Raw genomic sequence first — 20,213 nt, 5'->3', positions numbered from 1 at the left:
GGTCCGTTCAGCCTCTTTCTCCTACCAGAGTGCTCAGGGAAACTCCCGTCGCCCCCAACCTCACGAAGAGGGACCCCACATGCTGCATGCCAAATCCTGCCGCGGCGTTTATTAATCCACGCTCTGTGACACAAAAAAGTGCAAAAGTTCAAAAAGCAAAAGACAGTGATATGACCAGGACGCTGTCCCCACACGATAATACAGTGATATGACCAGGACGCTGTCCCCACACGATAAGACAGTGATATGACCAGGACGCCTTCCCCACATGATAAGACAGTGATATGACCAGGATGCTGTCCCCACATGATAAGACAGTGATATGACCAGGATGCTGTCCCCACATGATAAGACATTGATATGACCAGGATGCTGTCCCCACATGATAAGACAGTGATATGACCAGGACGCCATCCCCACATGATAAGACAGTGATATGACCAGGACGCCATCCCCACATGATAAGACAGTGATATGACCAGGACGCCATCCCCACATGATAAGACAGTGATATGACCAGGACGCCGTCCCCACATGATAAGACAGTGATATGACCAGGATGCCGTCCCCACATGATAAGACAGTGATATGACCAGGATGCCGTCCCCACATGATAAGACAGTGATATGACCAGGATGCTGTCCCCACATGATAAGACAGTGATATGACCAGGATGCTGTCCCCACATGATAAGACAGTGATATGACCAGGATGCCGTCTCCACATGATAAGACAGTGATATGACCAGGATGCCGTCCCCACATGATAAGACAGTGATGACCAGGATGCTGTCCCCACATGATAAGACAGTGATATGACCAGGACGCCGTCCCCACATGATAAGACAGTGATATGACCAGGACGCCGTCCCCACATGATAAGACAGTGATATGACCAGGATGCCGTCTCCACATGATAAGACAGTGATATGACCAGGATGCTGTCCCCACATGATAAGACAGTGATATGACCAGGATGCCGTCCCCACATGATAAGACAGTGATATGACCAGGATGCCGTCCCCACATGATAAGACAGTGATATGACCAGGATGCTGTCCCCACATGATAAGACAGTGATATGACCAGGATGCCGTCTCCACATGATAAGACAGTGATATGACCAGGATGCTGTCCCCACATGATAAGACAGTGATATGACCAGGATGCTGTCCCCACATGATAAGACAGTGATATGACCAGGATGCCGTCTCCACATGATAAGACAGTGATATGACCAGGACGCCGTCCCCACATGATAAGACATTGATATGAGCAGGATGCCGTCCCCACATGATAAGATAGTGATATGACCAGGATGCCGTCTCCACATGATAAGACAGTGATATGACCAGGATGCTGTCCCCACATGATAAGACAGTGATATGACCAGGATGCTGTCCCCACATGATAAGACATTGATATGACCAGGACGCCGTCCCCACATGATAAGACAGTGATATGACCAGGACGCCGTCCCCACATGATAAGACAGTGATATGACCAGGATGCCGTCTCCACATGATAAGACAGTGATATGACCAGGATGCTGTCCCCACATGATAAGACAGTGATATGACCAGGATGCCGTCCCCACATGATAAGACAGTGATATGACCAGGATGCCGTCTCCACATGATAAGATAGTGATATGACCAGGATGCCGTCTCCACATGATAAGACATTGATATGACCAGGATGCCGTCCCCACATGATAAGACAGTGATATGACCAGGACGCCGTCCCCACATGATAAGACAGTGATATGACCAGGACGCCATCCCCACATGATAAGACAGTGATATGACCAGGATGCTGTCCCCACATGATAAGACAGTGATATGACCAGGATGCCGTCTCCACATGATAAGACAGTGATATGACCAGGACGCCGTCCCCACATGATAAGACATTGATATGACCAGGATGCTGTCCCCACATGATAAGACAGTGATATGACCAGGACGCCATCCACACATGATAAGACAGTGATATGACCAGGATGCTGTCCCCACATGATAAGACAGTGATATGACCAGGATGCTGTCCCCACATGATAAGACAGTGATATGACCAGGATGCCGTCCCCACATGATAAGACAGTGATATGACCAGGATGCTGTCCCCACATGATAAGACAGTGATATGACCAGGATGCCGTCTCCACATGATAAGACAGTGATATGACCAGGACGCCGTCCCCACATGATAAGACATTGATATGACCAGGATGCTGTCCCCACATGATAAGACATTGATATGACCAGGATGCCGTCCCCACATGATAAGACAGTGATATGACCAGGATGCCGTCTCCACATGATAAGACAGTGATATGACCAGGATGCCGTCTCCACATGATAAGACAGTGATATGACCAGGATGCCGTCCCCACATGATAAGACAGTGATATGACCAGGATGCTGTCCCCACATGATAAGACAGTGATATGACCAGGATGCCGTCTCCACATGATAAGACAGTGATATGACCAGGACGCCGTCCCCACATGATAAGACATTGATATGACCAGGATGCTGTCCCCACATGATAAGACAGTGATATGACCAGGATGCCGTCCCCACATGATAAGACAGTGATATGACCAGGATGCTGTCCCCACATGATAAGACAGTGATATGACCAGGATGCCGTCCCCACATGATAAGACAGTGATATGACCAGGACGCCGTCCCCACATGATAAGACAGTGATATGACCAGGATGCTGTCCCCACATGATAAGACAGTGATATGACCAGGATGCTGTCCCCACATGATAAGACAGTGATATGACCAGGATGCCATCCCCACATGATAAGACAGTGATATGACCAGGATGCTGTCCCCACATGATAAGACAGTGATATGACCAGGATGCTGTCCCCACATGATAAGACAGTGATATGACCAGGATGCTGTCCCCACATGATAAGACAGTGATATGACCAGGATGCTGTCCCCACATGATAAGACAGTGATATGACCAGGATGCTGTCCCCACATGATAAGACAGTGATATGACCAGGATGCCGTCCCCACATGATAAGACAGTGATATGACCAGGATGCCGTCCCCACATGATAAGACAGTGATATGACCAGGATGCTGTCCCCACATGATAAGACAGTGATATGACCAGGATGCTGTCCCCACATGATAAGACATTGATATGACCAGGATGCCGTCTCCACATGATAAGACAGTGATATGACGAGGACACTGTCCCCACATGATAAGACAGTGATATGACCAGGATGCCGTCCCCACATGATAAGATAGTGATATGACCAGGACGCCATCCCCACAGTGATAAGACAGTGATATGACCAGGACGCTGTCCCCACATGATAAGACAATGATGTGACCAGGATGCCGTCCCCACATGATAAGACATTGATATGACCAGGACACTGTCCCCACATGATAAGACATTGATATGACCAGGATGCCGTCCCCACATGATAAGACATTGATATGACCAGGACACTGTCCCCACATGATAAGACAGTGATATGACCAGGATGCCGTCCCCACATGATAAGACAGTGATATGACCAGGATGCCGTCCCCACAGTGATATGACCAGGATGCTGTCCCCACATGATAAGACATTGATATGACCAGGATGCCGTCCCCACATGATAAGACATTGATATGACCAGGACACTGTCCCCACATGATAAGACAGTGATATGACCAGGACGCCATCCCCACATGATAAGACAGTGATATGACCAGGACGCCATCCCCACATGATAAGACAGTGATATGACCAGGATGCTGTCCCCACATGATAAGACATTGATATGACCAGGACGCCATCCCCACAGTGATATGACCAGGATGCCGTCCCCACATGATAAGACAGTGATATGACCAGGACGCCGTCTCCACATGATAAGACAGTGATATGACGAGGACACTGTCCCCACATGATAAGACAGTGATATGACCAGGATGCCGTCCCCACATGATAAGACATTGATATGACCAGGACACTGTCCCCACATGATAAGACATTGATATGACCAGGATGCCGTCCCCACATGATAAGACAGTGATATGACCAGGACGCCATCCCCACATGATAAGACATTGATATGACCAGGACACTGTCCCCACATGATAAGACATTGATATGACCAGGATGCCGTCCCCACATGATAAGACAGTGATATGACCAGGACGCCATCCCCACATGATAAGACAGTGATATGACCAGGACGCCATCCCCACATGATAATACAGTGATATGACCAGGATGCTGTCCCCACATGATAAGACAGTGATATGACCAGGATGCCGTCCCCACATGATAAGACAGTGATATGACCAGGATGCTGTCCCCACATGATAAGACAGTGATATGACCAGGATGCTGTCCCCACATGATAAGACAGTGATATGACCAGGATGCCGTCCCCACATGATAAGACATTGATATGACCAGGACACTGTCCCCACATGATAAGACATTGATATGACCAGGATGCCGTCCCCACATGATAAGACAGTGATATGACCAGGATGCTGTCCCCACATGATAAGACAGTGATATGACCAGGACGCCATCCCCACATGATAAGACATTGATATGACCAGGATGCTGTCCCCACATGATAAGACAGTGATATGACCAGGATGCCGTCCCCACATGATAAGACAGTGATATGACCAGGATGCTGTCCCCACATGATAAGACAGTGATATGACCAGGACGCCATCCCCACATGATAAGACAGTGATATGACCAGGATGCTGTCCCCACATGATAAGACAGTGATATGACCAGGATGCTGTCCCCACATGATAAGACAGTGATATGACCAGGATGCTGTCCCCACATGATAAGACAGTGATATGACCAGGATGCCATCCCCACATGATGAGACAGTGATATGACCAGGATGCCATCCCCACATGATAAGACAGTGATATGACCAGGATGCTGTCCCCACATGATAAGACAGTGATATGACCAGGATGCTGTCCCCACATGATAAGACAGTGATATGACCAGGATGCTGTCCCCACATGATAAGACAGTGATATGACCAGGATGCTGTCCCCACATGATAAGACAGTGATATGACCAGGATGCTGTCCCCACATGATAAGACAGTGATATGACCAGGATGCCGTCCCCACATGATAAGACAGTGATATGACCAGGATGCTGTCCCCACATGATAAGACAGTGATATGACCAGGATGCTGTCCCCACATGATAAGACAGTGATATGACCAGGATGCCGTCCCCACATGATAAGACAGTGATATGACCAGGACGCTGTCCCCACATGATAAGACAGTGATATAACCAGGACGCTGTCCCCACATGATGAGACAGTGATATGAGCAGGACGCCATCCACACATGATAAGACAGTGATATGAGCAGGACACCGTCCCCACATGATGAGACAGTGATATGACCAGGACGCCGTCCTCACAGTGATATGACCAGGACGCCATCCCCACATGATAATTCAATTCAATTCAATTCAATTCTAACTTTATTTCAGACACAAGCGCAGGTCCACATAAAACAAGACAAGACATAAATACATGAAGATACATTATAAATGCAAAGACAACACTAAAATAAATACAAGGCATCATAAAACATAGAGGCTCTTTCTCCAATGTCGCCACAAAGGAGAATAAAACCTGGTGTTGCTTAATGCAGGATTGGTTAAGGCCACAATAACCCTGTTCACAGAGGCATCTAATCGACACATAAATCTGTACATGAGATTTCTCAAAAGTGCATTTAGTGTTATACCCATAGTGACAAAAAGTGTACAGCAGTGTACAGTGGCGTACAGTACGTTCTGAACAGTGACACTTTGACATCAGCTGTACACATATGGAATTTACGTATCAACATGTTTGCCTGGGCGTACAGTTTACGTCGCTGTCTCATAATATCATTATCATCAGTGATACAATGGCCAAGATATTGAATCTCGTGGCACACTGCAAGGACGTTGCCACTCAAATAAAACTGAGGAAAAATGAACTTGCGGTCTTCTTTACAACATACAATCATAATGTTACTCTTCTTGGCATTGTAAAGGATGTCACATTCTGCCCCATAGAGAGAACATATGTTAAGCAGCTGTTGTAAGCCGGCACTATACGGTGAGAACACAACTAAATCATCCGCATTGTCAAGTCAAACTGGAGTTTTCTGGAAGTATATTGAGACTCTGAGCAAAATAATAAAAGCTTTCAAAATGTAAATAAAAATGTGGATAAATAAGTCAAGCAACAGGAGTTCACCGACTGACCGCAAACTGGATGGAACGTCTGCCCTGCTGCACGGACCATTTAAAATGAAACACGAGTGTCACAGTGAAAGCAGTCCGGAAGTGATGAGCACCAGCTAGCAAGCATCCCGCTAGCAGAGCAAACAAAGCTGTGCAAACAAACACCGCGCTGTGCAAACAGACTGTGCAGGACGTCTACAAAACCCGAGAGGCAGCCGGTAAGAGGAGGAACATAAAGGGTTAAGACAAGACTTTTCCGTGTGTGATCACTGCTGCTATTAATAGCCACTCTGACCAACTTACGTGGCTCATCAACGTTAACTGTCTTCAGGCGCAAGCTGGGCTATTTATTGACAATATCGTTTGTGGGTTGTAACTTTATTTGCACATTTGATGGACATTTGTCTGGGTAAAAGCACAGATAATTGGTGATGATAAAAGGTGCTGGTTATTTGTTTAAAAGTACTTTAGTCACTAGCCTGGTGTAAAAAATGGATGATAAAAAGTATAAAAATAGTGCAATAATTGCAGATGGTTTTAATTAGTCATGGTTAAAATGGGTGTTTAAAAATGACTGAATAATTTAATAGTGTGTTAAATAAATATGGTTTTAAATAGTGTTAAAATCCAATTAAAATACATTACCACCTGATGCTAAGCTAAAGGATAAAAACTGAGCATTGAGAAACTGAGATTACCTATTTGCTTAATGTGGGAAAACAGTGCTGATGCATAATGTCTTTGAAGTATTTACAGATGCATATATATTTGTCTGTTGTGTGATATTTATATTGCAATAGCATATTTTATATAATGTTTCTTTTCTGTTTCTATTCAAAGGTTTTTTACCTAATTGATGATCAAGCTAACTGATGACCTAACTAATTGATGATCAAGCTAACTGACTGATAATCAAACTGAACAGAAATGTCTACATCTAATGGCTAAAGGAAATGACAAATTGAAGAAAAAAAGGAACTGTCAAACTAAACTTCCAAAGTTGCCAAAATAAAAGGTGGAAAAGGAAAAACTGTTTGGTCATTGAGTGGAATCCAGCAAAGTATTCGGAGTAGATGCATCTATCTCATTCAAGTGGGGAAACTGCACACAGTCTAAAGACACAACTTGACACGCATACATAAGGTGATTAAAAATAAATTCACCAACAAGGCAGCCAGTATTGCACATATTTAGACGTTTGGACAAGTCATCCATATAAACATTATATAAAAAGGGAGAAAGTGATAAGACAGTGATATGACCAGGACGTCCCCACATGATCCTAGATCCTAGGACCTTGCTTATTGTTGGGAGAGAGTGTCGATCAGACGTGATATCTCACTCAGGTGATTTGTCTGACATCACTGGTCCAATTTTTACAAAACGTGGAGGGATGATTAACTTTTTCACTGTTTTACAGGAGTACCATGGGTACAGACAAAACCTCTGCACAGAGGTCCTTCAGCAGCGGAAGATGGTCTTTTTGTTGTATACCAACAACATAACAAGCAGGAATATTAAATACAGATTATATATATAAAAAAAAACATGCTGGCAGAGCACTTAGTTTATTCCAGACTCATGACTTAGAGAGTACCGCAGGAATGAGTCCGGAAGACCTGAGTGTTGCATTTCCGGCTCTTACTGTAAAAGTCAATGGTATTTTTGTATGGGGATTTCGGTTAAATGCTTGAAGTAAGGTCGGAGGTTAACAAAAGTTTATGAAACTGTGAACTTTATGTTCAGCAATATAATCTTCACAAATGAGGACCACTTTTATGATTTGCAAATGCATTACATTTTTTCAATGAAACCCTTCAAAAGTTGCAAACGTGGTGAACACAAAGTTGGCTGTTTCATAAACTTTTGTTAACCACAGACCTTATTTCATGCATTTAACCGGAATTCCCATAGAAAAATCTCATTTACTTTTACAGGTAGGAACCAAGAAGTGCAGGGCTTTCTGGGTAAGGCTATACACAAATATATCATCCCTGTGGTACTATTAGCAGTGTCTTGTCATGGTAAAACCTCTGCATGAGCTCCAGTGTTGACACAGTGCGGGACAGAGGTCTCTGAGAAGCTGCCCCTAAATTTCATTGATCATTTGGAGTGACGACATTTTTTGCAATCCCTTGAAACACACATCTTTAGCCTTGGGTTTTGCCTCCTGCGTGGTGGCGGTGGTCCAGTATGTACTGTAGATCAATCACTGAAGATTCACAGCTTCCAGACATGGCAGGAAGAGAGATGGCTAAGGACCCCGACCTAAATGTTCAACAGCTGGGAGATGTTAAGAACAAGATCTCCTCCCCCAGCGACACAAATGATCACTAATGAACGGACTTAAAAGTGCAGTTGTGAAAGGACGAGGAGGTGAGAGTCAGAGTGAGAGACTAAGATAGAGAGAGTAAAGGTCCTTACACATAGGGGCATTTTTTGTGTGTGCGATCAATTCGGATGTCCACAGGGAAATTGCCTCACATATTTTCTCGGATCAAGGTAGATTTTCGCGAGTTTTCGCCTGCGACATGAACAGCTCTACATAGATAGGCGGAGACCAATTAACGTGTTAGGCAACAATACTGTGGTGGAGCGACACCCAGCAATGGCTCATCCTGTCTGTGTATTGGCCGACAGGACGCACCCACAAACTGATCAGAGGGAAATTAATAATGTCTTCATTATGAAATGACATCAAGTGATTCATGCTTCAGTTCTAAAACGCTGTATTAGCTCCATTATCTTACTCCCTCCAGTTCCGGCTTGCCAAATGCCCTCAGGTCGCCAAATACACACCGCTGGCACGGTGTTCAAACTGGACAAAAGTCAGTTATTATTACTTCTCCATGATCTCTCCTCTCCTCAAATCATGTCGTCGTTGCCTTTTGGATACCCAAACAAAACCTTTGGATTCAATCAATCAACCAATCAATCAATCAATCAATTGTATATTTATATAGCGCCAAATCATAACAAGAGTTATCTCAGGGCGCTTTCACAAACAAAACGTTTGAATCCTCAAACAAAACTTGGATTCACATGAATACATTTTTAATTCCTTATTCCTTAAAATCATCAATATTCATGATCATAATGGCAGCTCTAGTTTCATCTTGACCACAGACTGCAGTGGACCAAACACACTAGAGCACCACATGGGGAAAAAGCAGGGGCTGTCCTTCAATCAGTGGATTAGGATGTTATTATTAAAATACCTTATTTTACTGTTTGTCCAGGCGCTCTACTCCCTGGAAGGTCAGATCCTGTCATCAAAACTGGAAACTATGACTCATTATTGAAGAATGTTGAAACTTCAGCTCTCCTCCAATCAAATAAACAGAGGATATTTTCAGGTTGTTTTGACTGTGGTTACTGTTCGAGCATGCTGCACTGAGCTGGGAGCAGGGAGACACGTACAGAAGAACACATACGTCCTAAAAGCAGTTAAAGACGTAATCGCTTTCATAATAAATATACCATAGTGTATCTGAGTGCTACCTAAACAAAAAGCACCCTGTGTGTGTGTGTGTGTGTGTGTGTGTGCGTGCGTGCGTGCGTGTGTGTGTGTGTGTGTGTGTGTGTGTGTGTGTGCGTGTGCGTGCGTGCGTGCGTGCGTGTGCTCCTCTTGACGGCACTTCTTCTGTTTCTCCATGCAGGGCGAAGTATTTCCGAGGGAAGAAGCTGAACGGGGAGTATGAGATCCGGGTGGAACAGGTACGGCAGATTCATAACACTCATGTCTGCAAAGACTTTTGAGTTTAGTCAATACTACGTGTTTGTAGAATTAAAACTATACTTTTCGGTACAATCCTGCAGGGATGAGTCTCCACATTACATCTCAGTTAATATGCAGCGTTGAATAGATCAGACTGTAAGAACATCTCAAGGTGACCTTATCCTGTAGCTGCTTGAAAAGTTGATCGAGTCCAGCTTTAACCTGCTTTTAACCTGGCACATGTGCCAATATATATATGAAGAAAAATATGTTAGGTCTAGACATGCAGTATTTACAGTGGGGCGATAGCATCTAATTTGGCCATACATCTGCAAGCCATTGTTGAGACTGGATCTGTCTTTGAAATGGAGCGGTAAGATTTTTATGGGAGAAGGAAAAACGGACCACAAAGAGCTGGACCCGTGATTTTATAGCCTGTTTGCTCAGTCCTCTGTTGTGGTCACATCCCAGTCAGTCTTTACAGGGGGGCTTTGGAATTAGCGTCAAGATTTCTGTGAGATGTGAACTTAATTTGCGTGGAATTTTTCATCTCGCGGCGTCACGGCTATTGAACCCCAATAAAAACATGTGGCAGAGTTAATCGGCCACCCTAAACTGATGCGGCCGCGGGGGAGCAGGACCCCCGAGGGCCTCCCCAGCGAGTTCGGAGAGCAGAGCTGACCTAGTTAGATCTCACCCCAGACCCTCCCCACTCTTTCCCAGAAGCCCTCATCCTGCAGGGTAACGAGTCGCGGCCGCTAATTGCCTTCAGCAACCTCGTTAGGTCAGACTCTGCGCGGGCTGTTTGGCTGCAGGACGGCCGAAACCCGATCCCTGTGTGAAAAGGTTCACCACATGCTGAGATGAACCCTGTTAGGAGACCACAGTAAAAAGCAGAGAGGCCCCTTTGCACTTTCTCTCCCTCTCTCCCCCCCTCTCTCTCTCCACTCCTACTCTCTCTTGCCGACTATCCACATATCTACCCAGCAAACACTTTGACTCTGAATAGATGTTGATTGACTACATTTACATGGACAGCAATAATCTGACCATTGACCTTAACTCATTGAGTGCCAATGACGACTATAGTCGTCAATTCGGATAGTAACGTAGAGTGCCAATGACGACTAAAGTCGTCAATTGCGTTTTTTGACGGTGGGACGTGGATCAAAGCCAGATCCATCTCCTGTAAAATTTTGGGGCATGTTGAATGTGTATAACCTATTTTACCGACCCATTAGGTGGCGACAGTGCTCTCCAGATTAGAGAAAGTTGAGTAAAAAACAGAGAAGAAGTCGTTATGGAAACGGCATCGGTATGCATCGATATGCATGAAGCATAACGTTAGCTGTGCCTGTGAACAGCAGTCAATCTGCTGCCACAATTGAGCCCCTCCGTCTCCGCTGCGATAGCCCCTCCATATGATTTAGTTGCCGACACCAGCGTCTTTCTGAAAAGTTACATTATTCTCAGCTGGGAGCCAGCGACACGCTGTGAAAAAGCGGGGTGCAGCGCACTTTTCAGTGCAGAGCAAACGCAGAGCAAACGCAGCAGAGCCACCAGAGACACTCCCACGGAGGAGGAGGAGGGGGGTGGGGCACGCAGGGCAGCATACAACCATTGACAGTAAACACAGACCCAGACAGCAGGCTCGATGGACAGAGACAGGCAAACAAGCTAGAATATCTGATGCCCACCAGCAGTAAATCAAGACCAGCAAGAAGGTGTAGGGTCTGCGCACGCAGGGGCCAGCGCTGCTGGTTGCAGCTAAAAAATATTATTTGGCCAAACAAAATTCCTTTGTTTTCACTGTTTTATTGAAGGAAATTATTTTTCATTACATCAGAAAATATTAGCTTCAGAGTCAGTGATGTGCTTGAAATGCTTCATTTCACAAAAGGCTCATTATCTCAGCTTCTAAATTGAAACGTGTGTTTTTGCTGAAATCCACCTATCTTCTCCGGCTCATAACTAAAGAACAGAAAACGATATCAATAAACTTTTTTTTGCTGATGATAGAAGAGAGTCTCCTCGTTCTTTGTGCGTGTTCGGTGTTTACATAGTAATATCACACAATATTCTGTGGGCCTCGAGAAATCACTGAAAACACTCTGAAACTCTGGCACTGGGAGCGTCCGTTCTCCAAAAGTGGCTGGCACTCAATGAGTTAATCTATACTTGTCTGTGTATTTACTCATTTTGGTTGCCTGTCAAGTCACTCTCTATTTTCACTCCAAAGGACACGTGGGACAACTCAAACTTTCCAACTCAATCTTTTATTTTCCAACTTTGTATCGATTGGTTGGCTTCCTTTTATCGATTGGTTGGCTTCAATCAGGTTGAAAACCTTCAAACACACAAAGAAAACAAGGTTAACAACATTTCTATTCAAATAATATGTTTCAACCAATATATTTAACATTTTTAACTTTGTTTTCTTTTTCGTAATTTATTCTTTTACTTATGCTTTTAACTTATTAAACTAAACACAATATGAATTTATGCAAAACCAAAATGAAATCAGTGCTGCAATGCAATCCTCCAATTGAATTTTAAACAATTTACCAAATAAATTAATCAGCATTTCATCCAACATTTAAGCAGCAACAGGAATGTAAACCAAAAAATGTAACCCATAATCACCGACCATTGGCATCTCTAGAATGAAACTGAGTGCTGCTGCATTTTGGGAAGTGTAGTCTGCTGGTGCAGTGTTGAATGTGAGTTTAACTCAACATTGCCCTTTTGTTTTCATTTTTATGTTCTTTTACTGTTTTTTTTAAACTGTTGCTCTTCTTTTTCTCATCGTTTGCTTGTTGTTGCTTTTCTCTGGTGTTTGTTTATGTTGTATGCTTTGTACAGATTATTATAAATATTGGTTTAATTTCTGAGGTAGAGACCCAGAATCAGCACACCTAGGGTTTCCTGTCTACTGGCACATGCTTTTGTTGTTTTCCTTTTTTTGTTTCTCTCTTCTTCTTCTTTTTTTGCAAGAAAAATCTAAATAAGACAATATTTCAAATAAGGTGTTTACATGAGTTGGTTAACAAAAGTTTACGAAACAGCAAACTTTGTGTTCAGCAAGATAATCTTCACAAATAAGGACCACTTTTATGATTTTCGAAGTGTAAATGTGTTTTTTTACGGCATTTTCAGAAAACGCTTCAAAAACCATCAAAGTGGTCCTCATTTGTGAAGATTACTTTGCTGAACACAAAGTTCTCCATTTCATAAACTTTTGTTAACCACAGACCTTATTTCATGCATTTAACCGAAATTCCCATATAAAAATCCCATTGACTTTTACACATAGGAACCAGAAAGTGGGAAGCAGGGACTTCCTACAAAAATCCATCATCCCTGATGTACATAATGCGACTAAGATCAAAATACTCCACGTCTTAATTTGACTATTGCTGTGACCTTATTTGGGTAAAGGCAATCAGAAAATGCTTTTTACATAGGGTGAAATCTGATTTGGTACTGGTACCTTTACAACCGGTACTACCTGTACCAAATTGCAAGGCAGATTTAGGTGCCTCATTTAGGTGCCATTCCCGAGATGCTGAGTGAAATATCCACCCTTCATCCCTCCATCCATCCATCCATTCATCCATTCATCCATCCATCCATCCATCCATCCATCTTCAACCACTTAGTATCTGGGATGGAGTCATGGATGTAGCAGTTCCAGCAGGGAACCCCAAACTTTCCTTTCCCTGGTCACATTAGCCATCTCTGACGAGGCGTTCCCAGGCCAGCGTGTAGATATAGGGCCCTATCTTGGTACAGGCCTTAGGCCCAAAAACTGGCGTTAAATGCAAAAAAACGCGCCTGCCTCGGGAAGATAGCAACATAGTTTTAGGCCCCGAAATGCGCTTTACGCAAAAGAGGCGTGGCGCAGTGCCAGAATAGGCCAGAATGGGTGTTTCGGCCTTAAATACCGGCCTAACGATATCTTCCGCCCTGGTGTTAATTTAGCGCTGAGCGCTTTTCAAAACCAGGCCTATTCAGTGCGCCGGTTGCGCGGAGCTCTCCTCTGCCATCTCACTCTCTGTCCCCCCCTCTCTCTCTTACTCCCTCTATCTCGCCTAAGTTCGCCGGGTTCTATTATTGTGCGCAATTGCGCGGACTCTCCTCTGCCATCTCACTCTCTGTCCCCCCTCTCTCTCTCTGTCTCTCGCCTCCCGCATCAGACAGGCACAAAGCCACACATGTGAAATCTCCCAGTATGCATTGAGGCCAATCCGTTTGGCAAGAAATAGCAACCAAATCAGCTTAAATAGGGTAAGTGGTAGATCGAAATAATGTTTCTCTTAATACAACATGCAATTGTGGAACATTTCAATATTGGACAAAATAAAATCGCGAAATCAAAACTCAACCCTATGTGAAACATATATGTAATGCTGGTGGTATATACTGTATATCCCTCGCAGATTTAATGTGATTTAGATGAGTGAGAGCCGTAACACGGTTCTACTGTGACTTCCTACTGTGATGTTGCTCCTCCAATACTTCACATTTACTTTTACAATAAAAACACATTTCTGCAATGACTTTACATAATGTAGGCTATATTTATTTGCATCATCCTACCTGTGCAGCAGGGGAGAGAAAACGATATCATTCTGGACAAACTTTCACCAATCTAATCTCATCATGACATAGGGATAGGCTATATTTTTCTAGCCAATGCGTTTGGAACATTCTTTTCACTTTGATCTTGCTATAGTGTAGCATATTTACATGCTTGCAGTATTTAAACTGCAGTTAGATTGGTTTGAGAAGCATAATAATATGGAATAATAGCCTATATATGGAGACAGACAGACAGGGATGAAAGGGAGGGGGGGAGCTATGGTTATAATGCTTAAGGCCGCCTCTCTTTGCTCTTTATATGCTCCCCCTAGGCATCTTAATTAATAAATTTAAGGGTGTCTCATATCACTGCTATGCAGATGATATTCAGATTTATTTTTCTTTTGATCCTGATAAAATGGATAATATAAAGACCCTGCTGGCATGCCTGTCCGCCATTGAAGAATGGATGTCAAATAATTTCTTGCAACTTAATGCCTCCAAAACAGAAATATTGATCCTAGCAGCTGAAAACATCGCCACTAAGGTAACCAACCAGTTAGGAGCTTTTAGTGCGACTGTTCGGACAAACATAAAAAATCTTGGAGTCACTTTTGATCAATCTATGCATCTCGACAATCACATTAAACACTTGACGCGTAACTGTTTTTTTCACCTCAGGAACATAGCCAAGCTCCGGGGCATCCTGTCCACCGCCGAGCTGGAGATGGCTATCCATGCTTTCATCTCCTCCCGGCTTGACTACTGTAATGCCCTTTTTTCCTGCCTCAATAAAACTTCAATAAACCGGTTACAACAGGTCCAAAATGCTGCAGCCAGACTACTCACCCGGTCCAAAAATACATCCCATATTACTCCGATCCTTTCCGCCCTACACTGGCTCCCGGTCCACTTTAGAATCCATTTTAAAATTCTGGTTTTCACTTTTAGAGCTGTCCATGGCCAAGCCCCCGCATACATAGTTGACCTTTTTCACCCATACACACCAAACCGGGCCCTGAGGTCCTCTGAGCTAGGCCTCTTGGGAGTGCCTCGAACCAGGCTGACTACTAAGGGGGACCGTGCTTTTGCGGCTGTGGCCCCTAGGCTCTGGAATGCTCTTCCCCAGGGCCTGAGAGCCTCCGCCTCAGTGGAGATTTTTAAAGTACAATTAAAAACTCTCCTTTTTAGACAGGCTTTTGATTTGTCGTAATTTTGATGTGTTGATTTATGTACTATAAGTCTGTTTTATTTCCTCTGTTTTATGTCCCCTGTTTTATATTTATATATTGGGCTTATATTTTGTAACTGTTGCTTTAACTTGTTAAGCACTCTGTACATTCGTGTTGAGAAGGGTGCTATATAAATAAAGTTTTACTTACTTACTTACTGTAGTGCCGACACCAAAATATCGAGTGGGCTGGTCCACGCCCACCAATCTGCGCTGCGCCGGGCGCTGGGCAGTACGGGGGCCGGCTGGGGGTACGGTGGCGCAGTGGTAAGCGCTGTCGCCTCATAGTTGGAAGGTCCTGGGTTCGATTCTCGCCTGGGACACTGTGGGCGCTGTGGTTGTGTTCCCCCCCATATCTTCAGTGCCTACTGCCCAGGTGGGTTATCTCGTCGTAAGGGCCTTTCTCTCTGTGTGGAGTTTGCATGTTCTCCCCGTGCTCCCCCCAGGGGGTTCCTCCGTATACAGTATAACCCCCCCACTAAAAACATGCAGAAGATCAGGGCCCGTATTTATCAAGCGTCTCAGAGTGCCATTTTAGTCCTAAGTGCTGAGAATTTGTGAAATTTAGTCCTACTCTCACACTTAAGAATAAAAGCTTTTTATCAACCTTCTTAAGACTAGGAAACACTCCTACTCCCCCAGCTATTTAGGAGTCCTCAGGAGGTGTCCTAAGTGGTTAGGAGTTGCCAGCAGGGCAATGTTGACCAGTGGTGTAGTCTACCTTTTTTCAGAGGGTATACTGACTCTGACTGACATTTCCCACGGATATTGTCGCGTTTTTCTTTCATGGCTTGACAGAAAAAGTATGCCTTCACGCGCCTAGTTGGCTTGAAAATAGAACTCACGTAAAAATCGGCGCAGCTCAGGCGAGGCGTGGGTACACGGAAGGTTCACGTTGAGGCGCCCTGTGTACACAGCCTCATTGACTAAAAAGGACGCCTATTTAAAAGCGTGGGTAAAGGCAAGGCTTGGGTGCTGTGTGTGAACGTAGGGTAACACACAGAGCGCACAGGGTGAATTTTATAAATGGAAATTGAAAACGATACATATCATAGCGCATTTCCCAGTGCGCATATGCAAATCTGAGTCATTTCGCAGTGTGTATACGGCGTATACCTGCGTATCACGTAGACGACACCACTGATGTTGACATCATGGCATTCAGGAGACAGAGACGTGCGCGAATCTTCTCCACTAAGCACAGCGTGTCATCCTCCCTCCAATTCGGCTTTCTTTTGGATTCCATGTTTGCTCATCATACAGCCTATAGAACCTGGCTATATAGGGTAGTCAATTGACAGCACACCAGTTTCGAGTCAGTTGTGGGATTAGGTAAATTGGGTGGATTAGGAAAGATTTAGCCAATAGACCAAATCACCGTGACGTCACCATGTAAACAAATTTACTTCCGGGTACCACTTGGGGAAGGCGGCAGGTTTAAATGTGCGTGTTGTCAAATAAATGCTGTCAAACCCTCTCGTTGTTTTCGGCCGACTACTTTCAATTTAAATGGTTAAACGGTTGGTAAACATGCTTGTCCGACGTATCTAGCCTTTCTTCTGTGTTTGTTTTATGTAGTGTTAGCTAGCTAGTAACGTTTGTTTGTCCATCAAACTCGCTGTTTTTTTGCAGAGTCTTAACGTTACAGACAGAGTAACCTCGCGTCACCAGGCTCTTCTCGGCGAGAAAGAGCCTGGTACAGACAGAGCTACTGACGCCACGTCAATTTAATTTAGCTTCAAGTCTACTCTAGTCTGGTCCAACAGGTAAATTAGCTAGTCTGGTCTCCACTAACGTTAGTGAAAGTGTTGTTATGAATGATATTAAACAACAACACAACACGGACAAACCATTTTTGTCTTCTTTGTCTGTTTTTGTCTTCAACACGTCAGTTTGTGCCGTCCACCGCCATTATAATGTGTGGACCTCAGGGGTACCCGGAAGTAAATGTAAACATCCCGCTGATTTGGTCTATTCTTGAGTGATTTTCAATGTAGGCTATCTTGTATTATTTTGTTGATAATTTCTTCTGAAATTATTGGTGAATATATGCTACACTCCCATTGTGCATTTCACTGTTGAATCATCTCTATTTAGGATATTTCATGCATAAGGGATTCCATTCAGCGATTGGCCATTCCTGTGTACTTGGAATTGCGTCATCAACATTTCCCTTTACGGCACACACACCTGTCGTAAATCAGCTCTGAGATTGACACTTAGGATTCAGTCCTACACCTCGCTGAAAGAGGGAGTGAGATGCATAATAACTGACTTTTAAGTGCAGCTTTTAGCTGGGAATTTTTTTGCTCATAAGTGTACTCTTAGCAGTGTTCTTAGGAGTAATTCTAGGAAGCTTGATAAATACGGGCCCAGATCATCATCGTCATCCGACCAGTGACGACAACATCCGAAGTTGGTCCCCGGGCGCTGTACGAGAAAGCGACCACTGCTCCTGGCCTGCCCCCCGGAGGAAAGGACATGCCTGGATGGGTTAAATGCAGAGGACACTTTTCACCGGCCACCGTCAGCATGAGTGTGTTGTGGCCGCATGCATGTATTGTGGTGTTCGTGTGACAATAAAAGACGGGCTTGTCCGTTACGAGAGTTTTTTTTTTTTTTGGCGCAGTTTATAGGCTGATGCAACAATAGAGCTGATAATCTCTCCACTAGCCCTCGGTCTGCCCCGTGCTCTCCTCCCAGCTGGATGTGCCTGGAACACGTCCGTAGGGAAGCGTCCAGGTGGCATCCTTACCAGATGCCTAAACCACCTCAAATGGCTCCTTTCTAAACAAAGGAGCAGCGGCTCTACTCTGAGTCCCTCACGGATGACTGAGCTTCTCACCTTGTCCCTTATGGCTCATTTCCACCACATATAACAGCACAGTACAGCTCTACTCGACCTGGTCTTACTTGTCTCTACTTGATATAGACTCTGTTTCCATAGCAAGTTTACTCGCCTCTGCCCACACCTGGTCGTCATAGCGACCACATATCTGCCCTCCGCCCATACTACAAAAGGCTTCGCGAGGAGCGGACTTTTTCTCTCTCAAAACAATTGAAAACCACCGTCATGTTAAAGCTGAGCAAGGAGATCGATTTTATTTCACCAGAGCCGAAGGCAGCAACACAACAGACTGATGGAAATAACAGAAGAGAAGGTAAGCCCCACTAAACTGGTATCCAGCATTGACAGTAGATACCGTAGACACGATTCTGCCTGACCAATCAGTCGTCTGCAGTGTTTTCACGTCACCGTATGGTACCGGGTTCACAGCGCTGGAACCTCAATAAAGCAGGGACCAAAACTAGCAGGACTCAACCTGGGCTCTCCAGGTTGAGTCGGTGGAATGAGACAAAAAAGCGAGACGAGCTGGGCAGCGGCCGCGCTGATACCAGCGGTGGAAATGGGCCATATGAGAGCTGCCAGCCACCCTCCTGAGAAAACCCATTATGTATCCGCAATCTTGTTCTTTCGGTCATGAGCCATCCTTCCTGACCATAGGTGAGGGTAGGAACAAAGATAGTAGATCGAGAGCTTTGCCTTATCGGAAAAATATAGTAACTATACGAAGCGATACCTGTCCCTATTTACAGTGTCTCATTCAGCGTATTCGGGTTAACACGATTGCAATCAACACATGCACGGAGGGCCACAACACACACATGCTGACGGTGGCCGGTGAAATTTGTCCTCTGCATTTAACCCATCCTGGCTTTGTCCTTTCCTCCGGGGGGCAGGCCAGGAGCAGTGGTCGCTTTCTCGTACAGCGCCCGGGGACCGACTTCGGATGTTGTCGTCACTGGTCAGATGACGATGACGATCTGATCTTCTGCATGTTTTTAATGGGGGGGGGTTATATACGGAGGAACCCCCCTGGGGGAGCACGGGGAGAACATGCAAACTCCACACAGACAGAAAGGCCCTTACGACGAGATACCCCACCTGGGCAGTAGGCACTGAAGATATGGGGGGGAACACAACCACAGCGCCCACAGTGTCCCAGGCGAGAATCGAACTCAGGACCTTCTGACTGCGAGGCGACAGCTCTACCACTGAGCCACCGTGCCCCGTATATGGGTATATTGTAGTCCATGTAAACATAGTCATGGAATATTGTAGTCCATGTAAACATAGTCATGGAATATTGTAGTCCATGTAAACATAGTCATGGAATATTGTAGTCCATGTAAACATAGTCATGGAATATTATAGTCCATGTAAACATAGTCATGGGATATTATAGTCCATGTAAACATAGTCATGGAATATTATAGTCCATGTAAACATAGTCATGGAATATTGTAGTCCATGTAAACATAGTCATGGAATATTATAGTCCATGTAAACATAGTCATGGAAAACCGGTGTACTGTAAATAAAGGCCTAGACTAGAGTGAAAGTTGAGAT

General features: G+C 44.6%; 1 protein-coding gene across 1 annotated transcript in view; it reads left to right on the top strand.

The window, feature by feature from the left end:
- Positions 1-20,213, top strand: part of syn3 (synapsin III) — a gene marked incomplete at both ends in the record, with an annotated part of 317,937 nt that overhangs the window by 21,253 nt on the left and 276,471 nt on the right. Inside the window, one exon of the mRNA XM_083657267.1 lies at positions 9,932-9,989. Coding sequence (XP_083513393.1) covers positions 9,932-9,989 — 58 coding nt within the window. The remainder of the gene's footprint in view (positions 1-9,931; positions 9,990-20,213) is intronic.

The sequence above is a fragment of the Poromitra crassiceps genome (genome assembly GCF_964638095.1).
Source record: "Poromitra crassiceps genome assembly, chromosome: 2".
NCBI lineage: Eukaryota > Metazoa > Chordata > Actinopteri > Beryciformes > Melamphaidae > Poromitra > Poromitra crassiceps.
The sequence above is the reverse complement of the archived record's forward strand: the minus strand, read 5'-3'. Positions and strand labels throughout refer to the sequence as shown.